Raw genomic sequence first — 24000 nt, forward strand, 5'->3', positions numbered from 1 at the left:
AAATCTATGTATTAGCAATTTAGAGAGGTTGTTGAAAACATTGCACATGGCTATCTGTGGAAATTAATGATAATCTTTGTTCAGATGCAGCCTGGTAATTAAATCTTTCCTCTGCAACAGGTATTAGTTGAGCAGAAACAAGTGAGACTTTCAGGTAGTGCATTGAAGTTTCCATAGATCCGTAATGACTAATAAAACCATAAATAAACTGCATGCTGATGCCAAACAGCCTAACGCACCATCCACCTGCTATTATCATATACTGTTTACAAACGAATAGCAGTATTATCAGCAGTAGAAAAAAATCTTTATCACGACAGATCATCAGCCAGCAGTTGCCATCTGTTGCTAACAATCACTGATTATGTGTTACTTTGAGCATCTTACTTCCCTATTCACACGTCTGTTTGTCTGTTTGTTTGCATTGTATATTGATGTGAAATCTATTGACCTTGTACAAGGGGTCGTTCACTGTCTGTATAAATACCGTGCCTTGTGCTTGGTTTTAATTTGTTCATGTTTAGTTTTCACAAAACAAAACAGTAATGAATAGGCTGAATTAAACCTTGAATTATCCTTCATTTTTACTGTATTGCAAAGTTTAGCCTTAATTTTCTTCATTAATGTGTTCATGTTTTAAGACTATTATCTTTTAATGTTTCACAGAAAAAATGGTTTTATATAATCTATGAGGACACAAAATGTGAATACATAGAGAGCTGTAAGAAACATTGTTTATTAACCAAGGGATGTGATTTCGAGTCATAGTTGACATAGGGTTACTATAGTATAATGTGTAGCTATCTTTCAAATTCACTCATTTAATATCTTATACGAATAATCTGGCATTTGGAACCTTAGTCCACATCTAGCAAAAGCCACAGGAAGCCTTGCATCTTTTTTTTTTTTTTTTTACGAATCCATGATATGATCCATTTCCGGAACTGCATTTCTTGAGGCTTATAAAAGTCAGTGTATTTATTTTAATGTAACATCACCTGTGTTTTATAATATTCCCTTTCTTTAACAAGTTACAGTAGGAGCAAGTCCTAAGCCACTTAAGCTGTCAGTTATGCAAAATTTAGAAAGTGGCAAACAATCAGTCAAAAATTTTTACGGAGTGGATACGCCAGAACTGCACAAATTAGGTTACTCTTTTATCTAATAAGGAAAAAGATATAATGGGTAGCCATCGGTCAGATATCAAATGCCAAGATTATAAGAATTCAAAAATGGTCATGTCATTAGCAGGTACAGGTTGTTTTCTAACTGATTTTAATTAACTTCCGGTTACTTCTGTTGAACACCGATTACATAATTGATTTTCATATGCCAATGATTAAGCTGTAATTTTGTCATTCTTCACTATATTTACGATTTTTACAGACATTTGAGGAGAAAATAATGAACTGAATGTATGTAGGCAGTGGTGGGGGTTCGGGCCAAACTCTCACAATACATATTAGGCCTACAATGAAATCAAAATATTATACTGCGTGTGTATCCGATGAGACAGTTCTTGAGATCCAGTGATAACACCCTGCTGATCATTTTCCCTTGATGACTCAGCGCTGTCCCTTTGGAGTCCGCGCCTGTCTCCCTTTAGCTGGACCGAGGCTGAGCTGGGCAGGGGCATCGAAGGCCAGGAGGGAGGCGCTGGCAAAACCGAAGTCCCGCCAGGGCATTGCCTCCTCCAGGCGCAGGCAGGATCATTGTCAGATAAGGAACGAAGTGTATACATATATACACACACACATATATATATATATATATATATATATATATATATATATATATGTGTGTGTGTGTGTGTGTGTGTGTGTGTGTGTGTGTGTGTGTGTGTGTGTGTGTGTGTGTGTGTGTTCAATGCATATGTGTCATGTATATCTATAGATACTCAAAAGTTGAATAATTATAATGATGATGATGATGTAATAATAATGAAAATAATAATTGTAATAATAAGAACAATTAATATCATGATAGTGATTATAAAAACGATAATCATAGTATGATAAAAATAAAATAAATTATAATATATGTAATAACCACAATAATGATAATAATTACAATTAAGATTAATGATAATGATAATAACAGTTAAGAGTAATGATAATGATAATAACAATTAAGAGTAATGATAATGATAATAACAATAACGATGATGATGATAATAATAATCATAATCATAATCATAATCATAATAATGATAATAATAATAAGAAGAATGATGATAATAATAATAACAATAATAGTAAGAATAACAAAACATTAATAATAATAATAATAACTATAATACTTTTGAACACGAGAACTACCCACTTACTGATCCCCAGATATGTGAAATTAAATTTCCTTCGCATCTAAAACTGGCAAAACACAGAACTGCAACATTTACCAAAGAAAAAAAAAAAACATCTTTATACACCAATCCCTAGATGACATACAAAGCAGACACAAATTACCTTTATACACATCACCCCTAAATGACGTAGATACAAAAACACAGACGACCAATGAGATCAAAGTATATCGATGGCGTCACGGTCGTCAGCCAATGAGCGAGCAGTGCGTGTGTTGACAGCAGACGGAGACCCGACAACTCAGTCGATTCGTCCGCCCCATGATGGTCGACCCCGGCGGGATTGGCCTCTTCGTTGTGGCCACGTTGGTAGGCAAAATTCTGCTTTTTTAATGGGAGATTCGGTGTCCTTTGGGGTTTTCTGGGTTGGCGGTGTTGTTTTTGTGGTTGGTTGTGGAAGGGAATGTATTGATGAGGTTCATGTGGCGAAGTGATTATTATTTTTTTTTTTTTAGTTTGCAATATTGAAATGTAATTATTATTATTTTGTTAACCCTTGGTGATTTAGAATTGGCAGGTATATTTATTTGTCTGTTGTAACAAATATTTATCAATTTAATGTTCAGATTAGTTAATTAGGACACAGTATCATAGGAAATACCGGTAAATGGGACTGTCTTCTTGTCACTTAATGAATTATGTATACGTGGTATAATTTCCTTTTAAGACATTTTTATAGCCAAAGGTAGACCGTATTGGAATCAGCAGTTTGATGTCTTCAGAATGGTACCACTTGTAGCAACACCATTGCCTTCTTCTAAGGGGTAAAGATTACAACACAACTACACCTTTCTGACACAAGTGTGAATGAATGAATAAATGACCCTCTTGTATTTGCTACCCAGAGCAGCACACCTTAAAGTCTCAAAACCAGACTGTCATGCGAACCCAAAATTCCAATCCTAACCTTTCCTACCTGATGTTTATTTCCTAGAAAGAGGGACAAGCCCCCTTGTACCCCCTTTAGTAGCACTTCAGAAAACACGACATTAAGAACTCTGGCTGTGTGAGGGTTCTCTAGATATGTAGTTGATATTTTTATAATTTTGCGGTAAATATGAGGTCGCTGCAGCTGTGCCTGTGTTGATTATTACTCTATTTCTTGTGTTCTGTAAGATGGCAGTGTCCGTTTCCCTCAGTCTTTGTCCATACTCTCGGGAACATTAACCCTCTTTCTAAAAGCACAAACCACCACAAAGATCCGTGTATGAACCAAAAACCTCCCGTTTCCCTTTCTAATTGATGTTTCTCCTAAGCCAGTGTAGGGCTTTTCTGTACTTTAGCTGCCTTGGTATTGCCAACAAACTTCCCCCCCATGTATATTCAGCAGGATAGAAACTTGACTTATTCTGTATTTGATGATAAATTGCAAGACAAGCTCTGATTTGAGATAATAACTACATGTTTTTTTGCATATTATAGTCCCAAAAGCAGGCTATCATGCGAACCGAAAATTCCAATCCAAACCTTTTCTACCATTGATTTATTCCCTTGACATTAAGAATGCTGGCTGTGTGAGGGCATTGTGGACTTCGTCTCAGCAGTGACAAGTAGCAGATATTTTTGTCATTCCACATTAAACAGGAGGCTGCTGCTGCTGTACCTATGTTATTACTCATATGCTCTATAAGATGTCAGTGTCCATTTCCCTCTATCTTTGAGAGTTACTCTCAGTAACATTAACCTCTGTTCCTTATTATTCTGTCATGTAGTCCTGTTCAGATAATTATCTGGTATTTTTTCTCCTGTGACACAGTTCAAGTTAAAAGTAAAAGTTAAATTTATGCAATGAAAATAATTAATCTTTTGATATGGTGACAGTCTAGTTGACTTCACGGTAATTAGTCAGTTTCCCATTTTCTGAACCAGTCAGTGCCCTCTGTGACAGATTTCTAAGGTGTGGGTTCTGGTCAGACCCCAGATAAAGGGTTACCGATATTTGGTCAGGAATATCATATTGTGAATTCAAAATGACGAATTTTAGAAAGAAACCCCCTTCATTTTTGTTTGCAACAACTGTCATTTCTTAGAATTCATCTCTGACTAAGTATTGTTTTCTTGTGCTGGGTGTATACCTGAAACTGATACCTTATCCTAAGGTTATTAGAACTCAGATTGTAAATTTGAAAAAAGCTAAAATGACACGTTTCACAATTTTAAGAATTAAATTATGCAATAATGAATTAACAATAATTATGTATTGATTGTGATACAGATTCTGTAAGACCATTCATCCAAATATACAAAAGGTAGGTAAATTTGGGTAATAATTTTAGTAGATAGTATTACACATTTATTATTGTCAACTGCAAGTCTAAAGTTCTGCCCACACGATCAGGTATATCAAGCAGGCTTTGTCTTCACTGGGAAAATGTCAGGCCTACCCATAACTGTGGTCCACATGACTGAATTGACAACTGGCCAGACATAGGTGGCAGTAGCCCATTTACCAATTGGTGGTTGAGTATAGTATGGCCTTTGTCTGGGGATTTCATTTAACAGGCATGGTCATTCCCACACAGATGCATAGTAGATATTGATGATTTTTTTTTTTTTTTTTGGGGGGGGGCTACTTAGAATAAACTATAAAGATGATGTAACACCTATCAGTCTGGTCTTTAATTTAATGTGTGGTGGTAACAAAAAAACAAAACAAAACAAAACAAAAAAAGTCAATGAACTTGGGTACTTTCTTTTTATGAGAAGGAAATAATTTCATAAGGTATATTTTTCTGATAAGAACGCAATTTAGTTTTATCTTTTAAATACGGATGATGATGATGCATTGGCTTTCACCTACAATAACTAATCCCATATTGCAGCTGGCCATAGTGGAGGCAGTGCAGGAGCTGTCCAAAGAGGAATGCTTCGCTGTCGGCCTGAACAAGGCCAACCTCCTGTGCTCTTCTTGTGATACTCTCAAGGAGTTCAACCTTGATGTACTGGAGTGAGTTCATAACTGGTTACTCTTTGTTAGTTGCTGTTGATGTTAATACTAATATTAATATCAATATGACTTCAGAGTAGTTTTTATTTTATTAGTGTTATTGCTGATATTGCATAAAAATAATAGTGTTAAAGATTTCAATATTGTTATAGTAATTTATATTTTTTCCTTTTACCTAAAAGGGCAAATTGCCGTGGGTGTTGCAATGTGGATGATGTAAACGCCACCCCAACGAAGTACCCACGGGCTACCCTTGAGGTCTGTGGATGACGACTGGGAGCGTTCCCGCAGGTCCAGGGTAAGAGTCTCATGTTTATATACTTTAATTAGATTCTGGAACTTATCTTCCTCCATTTTACTCCCTTTTTATTGTTTCTTTTGCCTTATATCTTTTGCCTTCTATTTGGCTTTTACTCTCCCCTCTCTTTGTCATTCTTTAACTCTTTCCCCTTAATTTTCTTCTTCCTCCTCTTCCTCTTTGTCTCCTCTCTCCATCTCTCTCCATGGTTTGAACTTGGTTATCACTGTCCAAATAATGTTAGAAATGAATACTGCTTTAGACCCTTGTCTATAATCGAAAGTAGTAATCTTTATTTTGTGGGAAATAAGGAATTGTTTGCATTTTATTTTCAGCATTTGTTAAGAGTGACCGGCCTGCGGCTTTCCCAAATCTTACCATTAAGTAAGTACCACAACACTTAGTTTTATGGGCATGTAATTGGTTTGTTTGGGAACTTGAAGGGCATTTCAGACAGTGTGAAGTGGGTTCATTTGTGTACTGATTTTCCTTGGACACTATTTTTACCATCAGGAATTAAATCTATGTACATTTTCTTTTGCTCTTAGTATTAAAGGAGACTGTTTCTTGCAGGTATGTAAGAGGTGCAGATCCCATCATCAAGTTGATGGATGAGGACGGCGATGTTATGGAAACATTGGCAATCGATAAATGGAACACCGATTCTGTGGAGGAGTTCCTGAATACATATCTTATACTGCCAGGACAAGATGAAGAAGCTGAAGATTTTGAAGAATCTAACCTTTTATAATGATTTTGCTACATAAATATGAACTTTAACAATTTTGATTATCCATTAAGCCACTAAAAAGAAAGTTCATTAGGAAATTTCTTACTTAGATACCATACCCTCTGTTTTATATATAGTCATATAGAAATTCTATTTTGTGCATTTGTTAAAAATTTGCAGAGAAATCCTGGTTTTTGTAGACTTTCCTTTCATAGATCAAGAATTGCCAGAACTTCCAGTATGTTAAGGTTAAGGAGTCTGTTAAGTTGTTGTTGTTGTGTGGGGCATCTGGAGTGGAGAGTCTCCTGGGGCATGGATTAAGCATGATGAAGGGGGAACCATAAACCGTAAGTGGAGGGTTCTTGTGGATGGAGCTGTCTTTGTTCTGTGAGACTGTGCACTACTGCTGCCTTGTGCAGTAACAATAAATTCCTATTTGATATATAGGTGGAATTTTATTTTAACCTTTCATCAAATAAACTGCTTACTGCTATAATTGTATAGCTTGATAATCAGTTACAACAATGTCCTTTAAAACGAAAAAATAGGAATAAAGTATAAGTTAATACTAAAGGACCATAGTGATTATCCGGGCCATATTTTCTATGTGCACACTGCAAGAGGAGAATGTTATGCTACTATAAATACTCTTCAAAAGATTACCTCCTGTCACTGTATTTTAATCGCCATATTCCATATCTGCCCAGAAACCATGGCCCTCTTCCATACTAAAAAGTTAATAAGTAAATAGTGTTTGTGTTACTATGCATATATTATTAAGGGAATCAAATTTCTAATTAGAGGTGTTCTGTATAATATTAAAAGCTGAACTACTAAATTCTTAATTATTTTAAGATTGAGCACTTGGAAGATATTCACCTATTAATATCAGGTTAGCATATATGTATGGTCACAATAGTTAAGTATGTATTTACACTTTGATGGCTTTGCAAATGCTTTGTGACAAAGGAGTCACTTAGTACTAGCTATCTCATGTTAGCCCGTTTCCTTTATTTTTATAAACAGTTTTATATCTTATAATGTTACTAGTAATAACCAAAATAATAAGCACTGATACTATGATAATGGCATCGCTACTAATTGAAAAATAAATATTTCTCCTGTAAACCTAGCAACGGGTAAGCAGGTGGTCACATATGACTAGGTGGCACTTGTGGAGTCCTATTTGTTAACACCTCACCAAACAGCACTTCAGTGGATATTACATTTCCTAGTCAGCAATACCCCTCTACATCCTTTTCACTAATATTCTCTCCTACAGTGTTCTACAACCTTTGACATCTAACACATCTTATCCTGATCGTTAACTCATTCCCTCCCTTTTTGCCACAATAATTTACCGTAGTGCTATATGACCTTTGATGTCTAGCCCATTCATTTCTTCTAACCGTTAACCATTCTAGTTAGCAATGGTTTAAAAAGGTTTAACACATTAACTATTTGATAAACTCCTTAAATCCCCCCAATCCCTTGCTTGTTGTTGCAGTGGGGGGGGGGGGGGGGCTTGGGAGGTGGAGATTGAGGCCCAAGGTAGGGGATCAGTCCTGCCTTGGACCTCAAGCCTCACCTCGACTCATTTTGCTTGGTCTTTTCTTCTCTTTCCCTTTTCCTTCTCTTCTTCATCCCTTCTTCTGTCCACTTTTCCTAACTGATAACTCATTTTTACTCTTTTTGCCACAGTACTAGTATAATGAGACCAATCATACTAGGGGCCAATGAGTTAGGGAATTATCACAATACAAGATGTTAGACAACTATAAATTGTTAATATGATATTAGATAATGTACTATATAAGGCATAATGGAGATAATTAGGATAGGTGTAGAGGCTACCAGAAAAGCTACTAATACCTATCACTAGGTTGCATGAACTGAAGAGGTATTCATCATATTTGCTACTGTTAGTTATGAAAATGAAATAGTGTGATTCACACTGTGAATCATACAATTACAAGCACAAAAGGGAAAGAATAAAACCAGAATGGAAAGACTTTTCCATCCTTGATCAAACTGGAAATGGAATGAGGTTTGGTAATGAAAAATTATATTTGTTTCAACCCAATTCATAATTTACTCTTCAAAATAATTTACAGTATTTTTCAATATCAATTCTTGAAATCTACAGTGCAAAACTTGCTAGAATTCCATGATATTGGAAAAGCAAGATCTATATGAACATTTAAAATTGTACTTATCTGTAATAAGGTCTCATAAGCAAGTATGTATGTGCTAACTGCAACAAGCAACTCTTTCTGTAAAGCTAGTGCTGGATTGCTGGACAGCTGATTGTGAAGAATCTGCCCCCATCTGTTAAGCTGCTCACACTCCTCTGTAAGCCACACACATTCTTCATATTGCAGTGAGCCTTTGTGGTCCTTCAGAGCTTTCAACAACAATTCAGATGTGATAATACTGACGTTTTTTGGCTCTTTATATAAATTCATGGTATGTGACTGAAAAAGATATGACTTGGGTTTTACAGTACTTTCTTCATCCTTGATAGATTCAGCAGGGCTTAGCTGTTGATTACTAGCTATTCTCCATAACATCCTTAGAAAAGCCAAGTCCCTCCTACTGGCACTCCATGAGGCTAAGAGCCCAAAATATTCCCTTAAAGAGATATTTGGATGAAGTAAATGAATGGTTTCTGGAGGTAAATCATTTGTTTCTGTGGAACCCCTTTCCAGATTCTGATTCATGTTATGCCTCAGAGACTCCACTATGTGACAAGCAGAATCCCTGATGGTGGAATCTTCATCTTGCAGAAGCTCAACACAGGCATAGACTAGTTGTCCACAGTAGAGAGGGTGCAACTTAGGCTCACAAAATAACAATGTTCTCAGGGCAACCCTCAAAGCATCACTTGCCGCCAACCGGTAATCTTCAGTAGAGGTTGGTGCTGCATATTTACTGACTAATGATGAGAAAGCACTTAATATCTCTGTTCTGATCTCTGTGTTTGGCCACTGATTGCAGCTTATACATTTAAAAAGATATGACACAACCCTGAGTGTTTGAGCTGCTACTTTAACACCATGGTATCCCTTGAGCAAGTGCAAAATACTCTTTAAGCTATCTTTAGATGGTGTGTGGGTTACAAATCCTTGTTCTTTGATGATTGTATGAAGAGTGTTTAAAACTGGACCCCACTGTACTGTGGTATGATGCTCCAGCTTTTCCCACAGGAGCTTTTCAATATCTTTCAACCATGGGCTATTCTTATATTGTCCTATGTGTTCCTGTACATAATCATAACAGATTTCTTCCATATCATGATCTGATATCCAAGATATTAAACATTTTCTCATTTCATTACCAGTTACTTCTTTCATTTTCATTTTGCTCAGGAGCTGAAAGTACTCTGCTGCTCCTGGATGAGTGTCGTGAAGTGCCACAGATTTCTCAAAATTAACATTTGTTTTAAGCAACTGGCAAATTCTCACTGCAAGGACAGTGTTAACATAACATCTATTTTCTGAGTTAATCAGGCTTAACAATACTGTAGTTATCTTTCCTTTTACTGTGGTATTATTTTGGATGTCTGGGTAGCTCGTCAAGATATTCATTAATGTCAAAAGACTTCCATGAGTTTCATTATTAGTTATTTTACCATGTCCTTCCAGAAGTTCAACATGTCTATGAACAAGTTGTAACACATCTTCTGATGGAGTAAGGGCAACAACAGCCAGAGAGGCTAATCTACGCACAGTGTGTATGGGTGATTCTAAAAGTCTTGTTGTCTCAGTACGGTAATGCTGGAGTATGTCATTAACCTCAGCATTCTGCTGTAATCCTGTACCTGGTGACAATCTTGCTAACAAGCTGAGCACTGGTACTAAGCTAGAGGACACCTTAATAGACATACTGTCCCCAGGGTCATTGGCATCCTTACAGGGGCTCCTTTTCTCTGTAATCTCAGATTCTGAAGTACTCTCCTTATTTTGGTATGACTCTTCTTTCATAACTCCTGGTCCCATGAGCATCTTCAGGAGGGATTGAGCCAGGGATGGATGTCTGGCTAGGAACTCTGGTGCTGTCAGACTATTCAGTACAGATGAATCATCTCGAACCTTCTTCTGGCCAACCATTCGTGGCACTACAGCCCCATACAGTTGCAGAGCAGCATTCCTGTAAAAAAAAGAAAAACAGAGGAAAGAAGAAGAAATAAAATACAATGAATCTGTCAATCATACTTTATATGAACAGTGTACTGTATTTTCACTAATTTTTTTTGTATCATAAATCTAGATAAAAGAAAACATGGTTTGTTATTTTGAGCCAATACTAGGGTTTTAATATCCTTGGCCTCTGCTAGACAGCTGTGACTCCTAGCCAACAACTCAGCAGTTTTTCAACTTTCACCAATGGCATTTTTTTCTTTATACTATTGTACACACCTCAAGGCATTTTCCTGATTCTAACCCCCATCAGGACCCAGCAGTTATGAAAAACAGATGTGATACCCCCCTTCCCACCTCATTTTCTTCTATACTTTCTATACTTTTGATTGGGTAGATGTAATAAGTTAGAATCCCTGAATCTAATTTTCTGGTATTCATATCTGACACAAGCAGAAGACGCAAGGACCCTTACCTTAGTGCCCATGAGTGGTTGGTGAAGGCCTGCAGACAGGTACTGGTTATGGCAGGGAGGTGGAGAAGCAGATGGTGTGCTAAGGGAGCATGCAACACCAGAGACTGCAGCATGTGAAGTGCCAGAACTGGAGATGCATCTACTGTGTTTTGTTCTTCATACTGTACAAATTTTAGAGGAAAAAAAAATCTGAATAATGACATACTTCTTAGACTATGGAGAAGTTGGGCATTTTTATAGCCAATTACAATGTTTGTGCCTTACAGCTAAACTCACAAACATAGCCTCTGACTTTGCAAAATTTAACTGCAATACATGAAAACTGAGATCCATGAAAATTGGATTCACTTAGACATTTATTTTGGTTCTTTCTCAAACGAAAAATCCAAAACTTTACCATAACAATTTACCATGTCATAATACAGTGAAAAATATTACTCTTTACATATACTGTATTAAGTACATGATTTGTTCTGAATGTCAAGATAACCTATTCTATTACTTGCAGAGACCTGATTTTACTGATACAACTACTTTCAATTAAGATAAATATGTTTCCTTTGACAAAAATCATTTACTCTGACAGAAAGGTAAATGTAAGTAAATTGAGGTTCACACAGTTCTTAGGCAGTAATGCCTGGACTGCAGGTTTTAGCCACAATGGGGCACATTTATTTTGTGTCCAGATGGCAGACCAGGCAAGGGCATTTTTATGTTTTGTCCACCACCCTATGTTCATCCCACATTTTGTTGCACATAAGGGGCAATGGCACTGCCCTTTGTGTAGACACAGCTATACTGCTATGTCTGTGGGTTGCTATATTGTCAAATGGCAAGTCTGTCTAAAGTCTTAAAGGAATAGGATGGCAATGAAATTAAATATCACTGTTCTCCACCTCATCCACTTGTTCCCACACTTTTCTCTCTTTCCATGCATCACAAACAACAAATATACCTTTGGCAACAAATTATCATATGTAGCTGGTAATGGTAAAGACCACAAGCATTTAAAACTATGAAGTTATTTGCCCATATATATCTTTTATTTTTCTAGAAACTGTACTTTACGGATAATTTCTGTTAACGAACCTCTGCCTGGCTGATGTTGATTAGCCTCAAAACTGTCGTATTAATGAGATCAACATTAGTGCGAGGTGCTGCCCCACAGGCAACCTGCATCATCATTGCAATTCCTGCCGCACGACGAGTCACTGAAGTTTGAGCTCCCGATTCTATGTGATCAAGGACTTCATTCACCTGTGCATAGGAATAGAGGGGTCTAGGTTTGAAGACTAATACAACAATAACTAATACAGCAGCTGAAACATGAGTTTATCTGAAGTGGCAAAATAACATAGAATATTTTTTACTACTTACAGAAATGGTAAAATTAAGAATAATAACTAAACTAAAGATGAAATTAAAAATGCGTACAAAAATATGAATAAACCCCTTGCAAAGTCCATCGTTAATCTCTTGTTCTGCCATCCGTACATAAAATCAACTATGAATGGAACAGGAACTAAAGAGACTCTTCATTATATATACACAATACTACAATACTCAAACAACTCTTTTCTCTACTACCTCGGAAAAAGGAATCTCTCAAAACACACCTGCTTGTATATGAGATGACCAAGGTTGTTGCTGCTGCCGAGGAGAACAGAACAGAGCTGACCATAAGAAGCTCTGGCAGCCTCCATGGCCCCCTTGTGTCTGGTACCTGTGAGAACCCTTACAACAACACCATGAAGCAATTTCTCCACAAGACTTTCATTTAGGTGTCCTATCCAATGTGTGACACTCATACTTGTTACAACACAACAGGCCTGTAATGTGAGTAACATCCTCTTTACTTCCGTCCTTCAAAATCTATATTAAATCATTATCTGCACAACAACTCACTTTAGCATTTCATCAACATCATTCAGTATTTAAGTAAGTGAAAATATAAAGTTTTCCTGTAATTTTGACCTTACTGATAATATAATCATATCTGCTTTATATGTATTCTTCATAGAGCTTAACAATGATTCATAACCTTTGTTTTAAAGAAAACAGACCTTCATGGTTTGCCAACAACATGCAAGAATCAACTGATGGTTCCCAGAGATAGCATTATCTTCTATATCCACCTCCTCTTCCTCTTCTACTGTTACATCCATATTTTCTTGGTGCTGCAGGTGCTCATCACTGTACAGGTTCCCTTCAACACCTTTGCTTTCACATTCCTTTATAATCATTTCTATTGATTCTCCCATCTCAGCAAAAGAAGGTGCAAAAGCTGCAATAAGATGTAATTTTCTAAATGTCTCCTCTCTTCTGAATGAATGGAGACTGACAATTAAGGATATATTTCCTAAGGTGACAAATTTGCTGCTTCAGCAAATATATATATATATATATATATATAAAAATCATATTCCATTCACAAGTATTTATTACCAGTCCAAAAACAACAAAAACAAAAACAGCAACAACAAGAACATACCTGATCCATTTGGGGATGCACATGCCAGTTTGGAGAGCATGTATTCAGTTAGATTAATTAACAAGTCTGTTAGGTTTGTCATGAATTCCAGCACCTCGTCCTTTAGCATTGTTGTAGTAAATACATCTCTGCATAAGCAATAGCCCAAAGCCTGCCAAAGTAACAACCATGATCAGCATACTGAAAAGTAATTAATTGCTTTACATACAGCAGAGGAGAAACATACAGGAAAGTAATTGGCCTATATTCTTCTGAAGTATAGAGATGTTTTGTTTGGCATTATTCCAATAGCCAGAATAGACAGAATGAAACTGCCCTCCAGTTGTACATATAACAAAGATTCACCCTGATTCTAAATTTCATTTTCTGACTCATGATATACTACTATCTATAGTAATATTGTTTGAGGTACTACAGTGTTCAGTGATTAAAGGGAATTTTTTCCTATCATAAAGAACTTTCTAGGAAAATATCTGTCCATTTTCTAAAAAATAATGATAATGATAATAATCATAAATAAATATAAATATATAAATACATACATACTTACACACACACACACACACACACACACACATATATATATATATATATATATATATATATATATATATATATATATTGTCAGAGTAAGTTTTGTTTGTTCAAGTTTGTTTATGTTAATACTCCTGAACTTACATCAATAATCTGTAGCTATTATAAAAAGATGAAAAATGACATCAATAGAAGGGTACATCTGATGCTCTTACCATTAAAGATCCATGGATTGGACCCCTCTGTGAAGCTAGTAGAAGGTTTTCCTGTGCAGCTTCAAACTGCTCTTCTACACGGCAAAACAGGAAAGCCAGTAAGCTTTGACAATCCTTAGCCTGCAAGAACATGGGGGAAATTAAGCAAATTTCAAATGACTTTCAACCTAAGTGACTATGAAATGATAGATGTAATACAAGTAGAACCAATATGAACTGATTAGCAAAAATCATCACTTCTCAAAGGACAAGTGGGTTATCAACAATATAAACAATTATAGCATATTTTCTAAAATATAAATATTTGGGATTATATTCAATTCATCACACAACACTTAACTTTAGCATAGTGGTGATATTGTGACCACTTGCATGACAAGCCGACGTGACAACCTTTACAAGAGTAGCTCCACTTTCGGCAGAACTTGCTTTTGGAGAATCGCACATAGACAGTCCCCTCATCAACCACAAATGGGCATCCGAATAACACAGAGAATTTTTTGAATACTCCAAAATTCTTAGAGTCCATTCAGCTTCTTCTCGTATGTCATTCATTTCATCCATACATAGTGTAAGTAATATTTCTTGTGTCCAGGGTAGAGTGAAATCCACAACCTTATGAATGACTCCATCTGCGCTAACAGAATTGATGAACCCACAAGCAGTTGCATAACTTGCATTTATGGAATATTTACCTGACTTTGTTCTCTCATAAAATGCTAAAAGGGTTTCTCTGTACAACTGCAGAGACAGGATTCTTCTTTGGTAATTTCCTTCAGGTGTAAGGTTATCATGGAGGAAATGTACAAGCCATATCAAAAATTCACAGTTCACCTTCAGCACTGGCAACTTCTCAAGCAGTGCGGCTCTTGATGGACCTTCTGAGTCTCTAGCTTTGTAACCTGATTTCTTCAGCTCAGCATGACAAGTGTCTCGAAGTCTAACCACAAGAGCTTTGTAGCATTTGATGATACTTTGTCGGAATGGGGCCGAATCAATATTCATATTCCATTTAAAGAACTCTCTCAACAGTTCACTTTCTCTAGAAGAAACTGGCTGGGATCCCTTCTGAGTACAGCACAGGAAAGCAAGTGCTTCTCCCCTTACCACCTCATCTATACAACAGAGAGCAGATTCAACGCAGCCCATAACAGACTCTGTTGTCATTTCAGTACCTCCTCCACTTCCCTCTTGCCTCTCATTTCTCTCCATTTCTACATCTGAATTATCTCGCAAGTCCAAAACACCAAGACTACGAGCAACTCTCAAGACAGCCATGCGTGCAAGCCAGCCTGAAGAGCAATCCTGGCACAAGGCTATCAGCTCTTGATATACACTGCCATATTGACGGAGAGTGGGTGGAAGCCACAGTGTGAGAACATGCTGTTGGATCATCCTGGAAATATAAGATTTACATGTGGTAATACACAGTAATGATTATTTTATATACAGGAAGAGCCAGCTTATACAGGTTAGAATTTAACCTAGTAACATTGTACTAAAATTATGTTTAAAAATAACTGTTTTTGGACAAAATTAAATTATTTTTTAGCAAATACCTCATTCATATTCTGAATGAAATAATCATGAGTTTAGGCTTAATAAGTATATTTACACAGATGGCTTTACAAACACATAACCACCAAAGGGTCAGTCTAATCTTAACTGATTTCAACTGTTTACCGCATTCCTTGATATTTGGAAAAAAAAGTTTCATCTTTACCTCTACTATTAATATAATTATTGCAATCATTATTGTAATTATTATTATTGTAATGATGTAATAATGACAAAAATAAGATAATTTCTTCCCAAAATTCTAGGAATGAGGTAATTTGATAAGGCTAAGTAAACCAAGTAACTGAGTCCTTGGTGACTAAGGCTTTGTGGAGCCACTGGGTGTGCATGTCTGCAAACAACAGTGCATGCTTACATGCAACAATCTGAAATAAGTAAAAAAGAAAAAGGAAAAATAAGGCTAGTGTATAAGTTTTACCTTGCAAAGTAAAACAATTTTTTTTTTTGTCATTTTTAAACAATACTCAAAAATAAAAACATATTAAATCCTGATTTGACAAACACTTCCTTCACATTTTTTATTCAAACAAGACATATAAACATTATGGCTATTAATGCCCAAATAAAATTATGTGACCAAATACTCAACTCAAAGGGTAGATTTTTACACATCTCATTATTTTGATTTTGTTCATTCAATAGTTGGGTTTATATTTCTATTCATGAATGCACTACAGTGTTAATAGATAACATGAACTTCTTTGGCCAGCTGGACTGACATAAATCTGTTCAAATCATTGTCATCACAGAACATTTTACTTCAGAAGGATATTATGCATTTAGATCAATCATGAGTCTTGGACGGAGATTACCTTTCTTGGCTGTGTAAACCATCACAAATAATATGGAGGAAATGCTGACGCCAAGCATGGACAGATAACTGGCTAAGCACTATCTTGTATACATTAGTACCAGCTGATGCCAGATGGTTCACCTTAAGGGACTCTGTTAGACCAGTTGGTAATACTGGATGCTGCTGTAGGGCCTGAAGTGGGAAAAAATCCTCTGTAATATATATAAATCAAATAAACACAGATAGGTTTTGTATCATCAATGAGCACCTGACTCATCCATTCATATAACTGACAGGCTTATAAGTCTTATTAAATAGAACATTTGATAGAAAAAAAAAAAACATAAATTATACCAAATGTTGAAAACCTTTGAACATATCAAAACTATATCTTAAGAGCTTAATCAAGATTACCCCTAAAAATTCAACTTTGTTTAACTTTGATCAGTTTTCTTTGTGAGGAATATACTTCTATTCATACTGAGGACTCTCTGTCACAGTCAAACATACCTCATGTGCCCCTACAAAAGAGATGGCCAGGGCCTAGAGGTGGGTAGGTGCTCTTTGATGTCCATGCAGCAGAACCGACAAGAGCTTCTAACATGTTGCCGGCTAGTACTTTGGCCTGACCAGGCTGTCTGTCATCATGCAGCTCTAATAACTCTGACATGCATGTGTATACAACATCACTCACACCTGTAAAAATATCAATGATAATATACAAAGTTGAATAAGTTACTGGCACTAGCATATGGATAATTTACCAATCACCAAAGCATCAACAACACAAGATGAAGGGACATTTTGTGGGCCTTAATATTCTGTATATGTATAGTTACTTAAAGCCAGCCATACCTCAATATTGACTCCCACCCACTCACCCACCCACCCAAACACAAGACAGTTCCCTTAGATGCATACTGAAGATAATGAAAAACAAACTGAAAATGTTTTAAACAGTCAAACACTGATCGTAATAATAGTTCCAAACATTTACCTCATTAACCTTCACTTCTACTCACCTTTAGCTGGATTTTCCCAGTTAGAATTCAAAAGATGGAATACAGTATTGCTATTATCAGCGTGGAGCATGAAAACTGACCAGGAAGCTGGATGTTGCTGCTCGAGACTACATCCTGTTTTTTTCCCCTTATCATGTTGTACTTCCTTGAACATGTTACCATACTTCCTCACACACATAAGCCACATGTGAAGCACCTGTGGATTTAGAATTTATGATCCATCTTCTATCTGTACTGCATATACTAGGACTGCAGTAAATCAGTCCCATGGTTATTGTAATTATACTGGTCTCCTCTATGTTGTTGTTTTTTAATCTCTCTATTCTTCTTTATTATTTTTTTCTTTTGCCTCAAATAATGTAATGTGATTTATATCTTATAATTCTTCTGTCTCTGATATCATTATCTCATGCTTAAACTAGAGGACCAAGGATATTGATATCTGAAATCAGCTTTTGTTAAACACTCACATTTTGGCCATTAAAGTGGAATAATTGTTATTTTTCCATGTCTTTCCTTAACACTTAACATTGCCATTCAGTTAGGCCATAAAGAAAAGATATGGAGCATTATATACACATCCAACAGGACCATGAATTACACATGCTTCTGCTGAAAACATTTAATGCTATTAATACTAAATATTGATGGTTAAGTACATAAACCTTTTTTTTTTTATCATTCTCATTTATAACTTGGCATGAACATCACGGAAGCCAACTAGATTAAACAACACATCTGTCATAACTTACCTGAAATGCCTGAAATGTGTAGCTTGCTGCAGATCTACACATCTTCATGATAACTGGATGTACTTTGTAGAGAAATGGAATGTTGGTTTCACTGCCACTTCCTCTCTCCTTAGATGAATATAACCAAGCAGCATTTGAGTTGAATAGTCCATGAAACATCAAAACAACAGGGAAAGACGGTGCTATCTCTCTACAGAATTCTGCCACTTCCTCTATTTCTATATCAGGACAAGACCAATCACTGTCTCCAGAGTTTCCTTTCCAAGTCTGTGCTTGGATTACACCATTTATCAGCTTTAAGAAATTAATTTCCATATTCCCTGTACAAAGCAGAGCTGAGGTAATGCATAAGGAAGTTGATACAATCAAGCTGCAGTCAGATGGTAACTTGTTGCTTACAACTGCTCTTAGAAGCGACAAACAAACTGTTTTCAGCTGGTGTTGTAATGCAAGGTCCTTGACTACTCCAGTTTCCAGAGGAAGAACATACTGAACAATGCCATATACTGCCTGGGGAAAGAGAATGGCAAAATTAATGAAATAACAAAAATAAATCACAAACATAAAAACAACAAAATAAAAAGTTTAATACATACAAAAAATATTTTTCTATTTTGTATATATGCCTATATAACATGATACACAATTCTGTAACGGGAGACTGACACAAATCTACATTTCTGACTGGTTATTGTGAAAATCTGGAATATATGATCTTCCAATTTACTTAAAAGAAATCTTAATATAAATACCTTTACAGCAATGTGAAATTCTGACTGTTTTCTTGATTCTGCAACATGAAGGGAATCAATCTTGTTACAGCAAACTTTAAGAACCTCTTCTACACACTGAGATAGAGCTCTCCTGAGAATGTGGTTTCCATCTGTCAGCAAAGTTGCTAAAGGGAAGAAAAAAATGAGCAATTAGATATCATCAGTGAAAACTAAAATAATAATAATTGTTATTCTGTGTGTGTGTGAGAGAGTGAGAGAGTGAGAGAGTGAGAGAGTGAGAGAGTGAGAGTGAGAGTGAGAGTGAGAGTGAGAGTGAGAGTGAGAGTGAGTGTGAGTGTGAGTGTGAGTGTGAGAGGAGTGTTGTGTGTGTGTGTGTGTGTGTGTGTGTGTGTGTGTGTGTGTGTGTGTGTGTGTGTGTGTGTGTGTGTGTGTGTGTGTGTGTGTGTGTGTGTGTGTGTGTGTGTGTGTGTGTGTGTGTGTGTGTGTGTGTGTGTGTGTGTGTGTGTGTGTGTGTGTGTGTGTGTGTGTGTGTGTGTGTGTGTGTGTGTGTGTGTGTGTGTGTGTGTGTGTGTGTGTGTGTGTGTGTGTGTGTGTGTGTGTGTGTATTTGTGTGTATGTATAAGTGTGCATGCATTTGTGTGTATGTATGTATGTATGTATGTATGTATGTATGTATGTATGTATGTATGTATGTATGTATGTATGTATGTATGTATGTATGTATGTATGTATCTATATATACATATATACTGACAAACATGCAGATAGATATTAACCATTATGAACTCTGAGAAACATACAACAATGAGCCACATTGAGATTAAAACACCTACCAGTAACAAGTGCTTTAACAGGATCATCAATCAACAACTTTCTGAACTTGTTGCTGATTTTTTCCACCAGCAGTTCTTGATCAGAGGCCTTTAGATTCTCCAGATCCTTGAAAAAATTAAATATTGTAATAAAAAAAGATACTATATGTATCATATATATATATATAATCATCAACCTTGATCAAATAACCTATCAATTTTAAAAATACTGTGAATACAAAGTAGGAAACAGATAAAAAACATTATCAGATATTTTATATCTGATATAGAAAAAAAAAAATTTGAGGGATTATTTTACCAACCAACTTTTATAAGCAAATAAAGAATTATGTTTATAACTTTCTTGTTTTTGTCATATTTCCTCCTAATTCTCTTAAATTGTAAAAATGTAACAAACCTTCATTTACATGCAAATTTATGTCAGTCAAAAGTTAAGAAAAGATCCTACTAACCTTACTGATTCTTCTAACTACTTTCTGATTTACATCTTCACCAAAAAGTTTTGGTACTGCTTCTTGTAAAATGGTGTCCATTGTTGGTATGATAATATTCTGCTTTCTCTTTTACTGCATTGTAATTCTGTTGGTAGTAATGAGATATTACACATCACACAAATCCAAAATAAACTGTATGAGACAAAAATAAAAAATTAATGAGGAAAAACATAATCTGAAGAGAATGATCTGATTGAAGAGTATCTAATCTTTGTCATGTACACATATGATCAATATATAATCTATGAATAAGTGCATATTATTTGTTAAACAAGTTCATCTGAAAGAGGAAATGGCAATTCTGAAAGTCCATTTGATACCTACTGCTGGTCTGAAGAGGAAGAGTATACTAATGTACCTTACATGGCATTGAGGAATACCAGAGCAACAAAAAGAAGAAAGGGAAAGACAGGTACCACAGGACAGATAAGCCAGAATCTTGCATGGATGAAGCAAAGACATGTAAAGTAGGACAATCAGGTTGGATGCAGGTCCCATTTTTTCAATCTGTTGCACTGTGTTCCTCTATTTGCATTCTTAAATAATCTCCTCTTCCACATACCTTCAGACTTGATGATGAAATCAATCTGATTTCAAGATATCTCCTCTTTCAAATAAACTTGTTACATTAACCAATTTTTTAAACATATTGCCTTCATGTGACAAATCTTTGCCACAGAGTACTTAACTGAGCTATCTCCCCATACAGACTTCCATGAACACTCTTTCCCCAACATTTATTTCCAAATACAAAACATAAGGCTCAAAGTTAGCATTACATAGATTTGCTAAATAACACAGAATAACTTAAAGCAACATAATCACATATAACTGATTCCCATGTTTATTACATACAGGATTATATAGGGTATTGTAAGTGAATATAAGTATAATAAGTATGATTTCAAAAAGCTTTCCTGATAAACTAGTCTTCGGATGGTGTGAGCATAAACGTTTCCCCTTATCTTCATCTGAAACTTATGCCTTTTCTAGTGTACTTCAATGCTTGAGTGAAGACACATTTTAGATCCACCAAATTCAGTGAATCTTTACCACCCTGTATATCCAACTAAGGCCTTAGAGACTGTGTAATACCCTGTAGTCATTGATGTGATATAACATCCTGATAAGAGTGGCAACATTCCATAGCCCAACCACACCCCATTTACTGAATGGTGCTATCAAAGACGAAAAGGAATGTAAACGTGTCCTTTGAATCGGTTGAAGAACTTCTTGTCAGAATCAGTCATGTGAATCGGGGGGGGGGGGGGGGGGGGGGGGGGGTATTTTCAGATGACCCAAATGTGTTTTTGTTTATTGTTGCATAATAATAACATGTGTTGTGGATGAATAAACATAGTAAAGTAAGAGTTAAACTATATTAGTACTAAACATCAATCATATAGACAAATATTACTCCTGTTCCAGCTCTGACTCAAATATCTATTGATTCTTCTCCCAAATCAAGCTTCGAAAAACACAGAGAAGTTGCTTTCTCATTCTGATTCAGCAGAGTGACTCCTTATTTTTCCATAAAACATCAAACTCTCCTTAACTACGGTATGTATATGCACATACATTCCATCATTATGAAGTGAGAGCATGTTTACAATCTCAAATTTAAACAAGGAACTCTAAATCCTATTAAATATTCATCAAAACAGAACCTAAAGTCCTTTTTGACTTTTGGAAGAACACGTCACTAAAAAATAGCATAATCAGAGACAAATCTAAACCACACCATATCCAGGTAAAACACAAACATAACGACACCCTCGCTGCTCAATAATTAGCAATAGAAACCCATCAGTTCATGAAAACATGGGACATATTTGTACTTTTTTCCAGCAAAACAATCGGCCTGAAGTTCCACCTCAAACGCACATGTTCTTGTTATTGTTTACGTCGCTTATGACACAAGAAATGAGGAACAAGACGGTTTTTTTGCCCTTTCATTTCCTCATTAAATATTCTTAGCCTTTTATTCTCATTATGATGGAGGATTTGGCTATTTGGTTAAAGGGGAAATGCTTATAACGTGAAAAGGCTTCTGCAGTTTTAAGGAAGGTAAAAAAAAGGTACCAATGGGGTCCCGTAAAATCAATATTCAGATTTTTTCCTTTTTTTTTTTTTTTGTTATTATTTAAAAATGACATTAGATGTACCGGCGTTTTGTTATTGTTTGTACAAAGGGACTGTGTTGTAAGTACTTTTTGCAACTAGGGTACAGTAAGGGTGCAGCAGGAAAATATTTCCGAACAAAGGAAGCTATGTAAAAATACTAACAAAGGAACGGGAGAGAGAAAAAATAAAGAGAAAAAAAACTGAAATGGGAAAACAGCGAATTTTTCTTAAAAAAAAAAAAAAAAAAACACACATGTTGCAAACTTCTCTTCTCTATCCACAAGGATGAAAAAGGTAACGATTGAAAAAGCAGTTGCAAATACTCTCTCGTTTAGATCGTGTTCATGGCACGTTCAAGGAAGCTAATCCTCGGGCGTCACTCGCAACCACTTTCAAAGGCCTTTCAAGTTCAGGCAGTGTGTTAGTGGTCACTCTTGTACAACTTCAGAGCGCCGTTAGATGAACTGGGTATCACTAGTTCACCAGATTGAGTGTGAATGGAATACATGAGGCAAACACCAGGCAATGGGACGGTGTTTTTGTTTGCATTCATCATCGTTATTTGAGCAATGCCAGAAATGCTTGGCATACGAGCTGATAATGGGATTGAAAAATATCTCAGACTTCATGGAATGGTTGCCCGATATTCTTTTCCTAGTCTGAGGTGCTACTGTCTCCAAGATCCATTATATATATATATATATATATATATATATATATATATATATATATATATGTAATATATATAATATTTATACACATATATATAATATATATACATATATCTATAAAATATATACATACATATATATATATATATATATATTGTGTGTGTGTGTGTGTGTGTGTGTGTGTGTGTGTGTGTGTGTGTGTGTGTGTGTGTGTGTGTGTGTGTGTGTGTGTGTGTGTGTGTGTGTGAGAGAGAGAGAGATTTTTTCTTTTTTAATATACAAAGTAGTAAGTCAGACCTATATTTTAGCGTTTTTCAGAGTGAATGAATTTCCAAAAGGTAGTGCTGGTATCGTGCAAGTGTTTCATGATCAAAAAAGAAATATTGTCACACTGCTTATTTGCATTTTTTAAGCACAATTCATAAGTGAGCATTACAGTTTAATCGAATTCGAGAAGTATAGATTTATACTTACGCACGCACACACACACACACACACACACACACACACACACACACACACACACACACACACACACACACACACACACAATTATATATGTGTGTATGTGTGTGTGTGTGGAAAATAATTATAGAAATATTCAGGCACGATAATGTCCCGACACTTTGTAACAAAATATTGTTGGATACTACTTCAGTATTATTTTTGCCCTATTTTCAAACAAACAAGTATTATGGAAATTCAGCCATACAACATTTCCGCTGTGGTGCAAATTCCAACCAGAAACAACGGTAAAGACGTGATTTTCTGTACTTTGTTGGTCTTGCATATCAGTTGATAGTTAATG

The 24000-nt window shown here is 35.8% G+C and overlaps 3 protein-coding genes across 4 annotated transcripts; 1 reads left to right on the plus strand and 2 right to left on the minus strand.

The window, feature by feature from the left end:
* Positions 1–2527: 2527 nt before the first annotated feature.
* Positions 2528–6781, plus strand: LOC125035947 (selenoprotein F-like). Its single transcript, XM_047628262.1, is given in 5 exon segments — positions 2528–2671; positions 5185–5309; positions 5492–5607; positions 5943–5991; positions 6181–6781. Coding segments are annotated over 5 exon segments (516 nt in total). The 5' UTR covers positions 2528–2623; the 3' UTR covers positions 6359–6781.
* A 1128-nt stretch (positions 6782–7909) lies between these two features.
* Positions 7910–17070, minus strand: LOC125035003 (thyroid adenoma-associated protein homolog). The gene is made up of 10 exons (XM_047627051.1): positions 17044–17070; positions 16582–16754; positions 14531–15587; positions 14192–14311; positions 13443–13593; positions 13015–13235; positions 12568–12780; positions 12041–12208; positions 10952–11112; positions 7910–10486 (listed from the first exon to the last, which is right to left on the minus strand). Exons 1-10 carry the CDS (start codon positions 17068–17070, stop codon positions 8464–8466), a joined length of 4314 nt encoding a protein of 1437 aa, XP_047483007.1. The 3' UTR covers positions 7910–8463.
* On the minus strand, positions 16615–22956 carry LOC125035930. Of its 2 annotated transcripts, none has more exons than XM_047628244.1 (8): positions 22236–22956; positions 20356–20482; positions 19904–20009; positions 19089–19234; positions 18337–18846; positions 17585–17780; positions 17073–17258; positions 16615–16754 (listed from the first exon to the last, which is right to left on the minus strand). In XM_047628244.1, the coding sequence occupies exons 2-7, from the start codon at positions 20434–20436 to the stop codon at positions 17074–17076; spliced, it is 1224 nt and encodes a 407-aa protein (XP_047484200.1). In that variant the 5' UTR covers positions 20437–20482; positions 22236–22956; the 3' UTR covers positions 16615–16754; position 17073. The 2 variants fall into 2 exon arrangements, with proteins under 2 accessions (XP_047484200.1, XP_047484208.1); XM_047628252.1 differs by lacking the exon at positions 22236–22956 and adding an exon at positions 20960–21627.
* Between the last annotated feature and the right edge of the window lie 1044 nt (positions 22957–24000).

The sequence above is a fragment of the Penaeus chinensis genome, chromosome 2, assembly GCF_019202785.1.
Source record: "Penaeus chinensis breed Huanghai No. 1 chromosome 2, ASM1920278v2, whole genome shotgun sequence".
Lineage (NCBI taxonomy): Eukaryota > Metazoa > Arthropoda > Malacostraca > Decapoda > Penaeidae > Penaeus > Penaeus chinensis.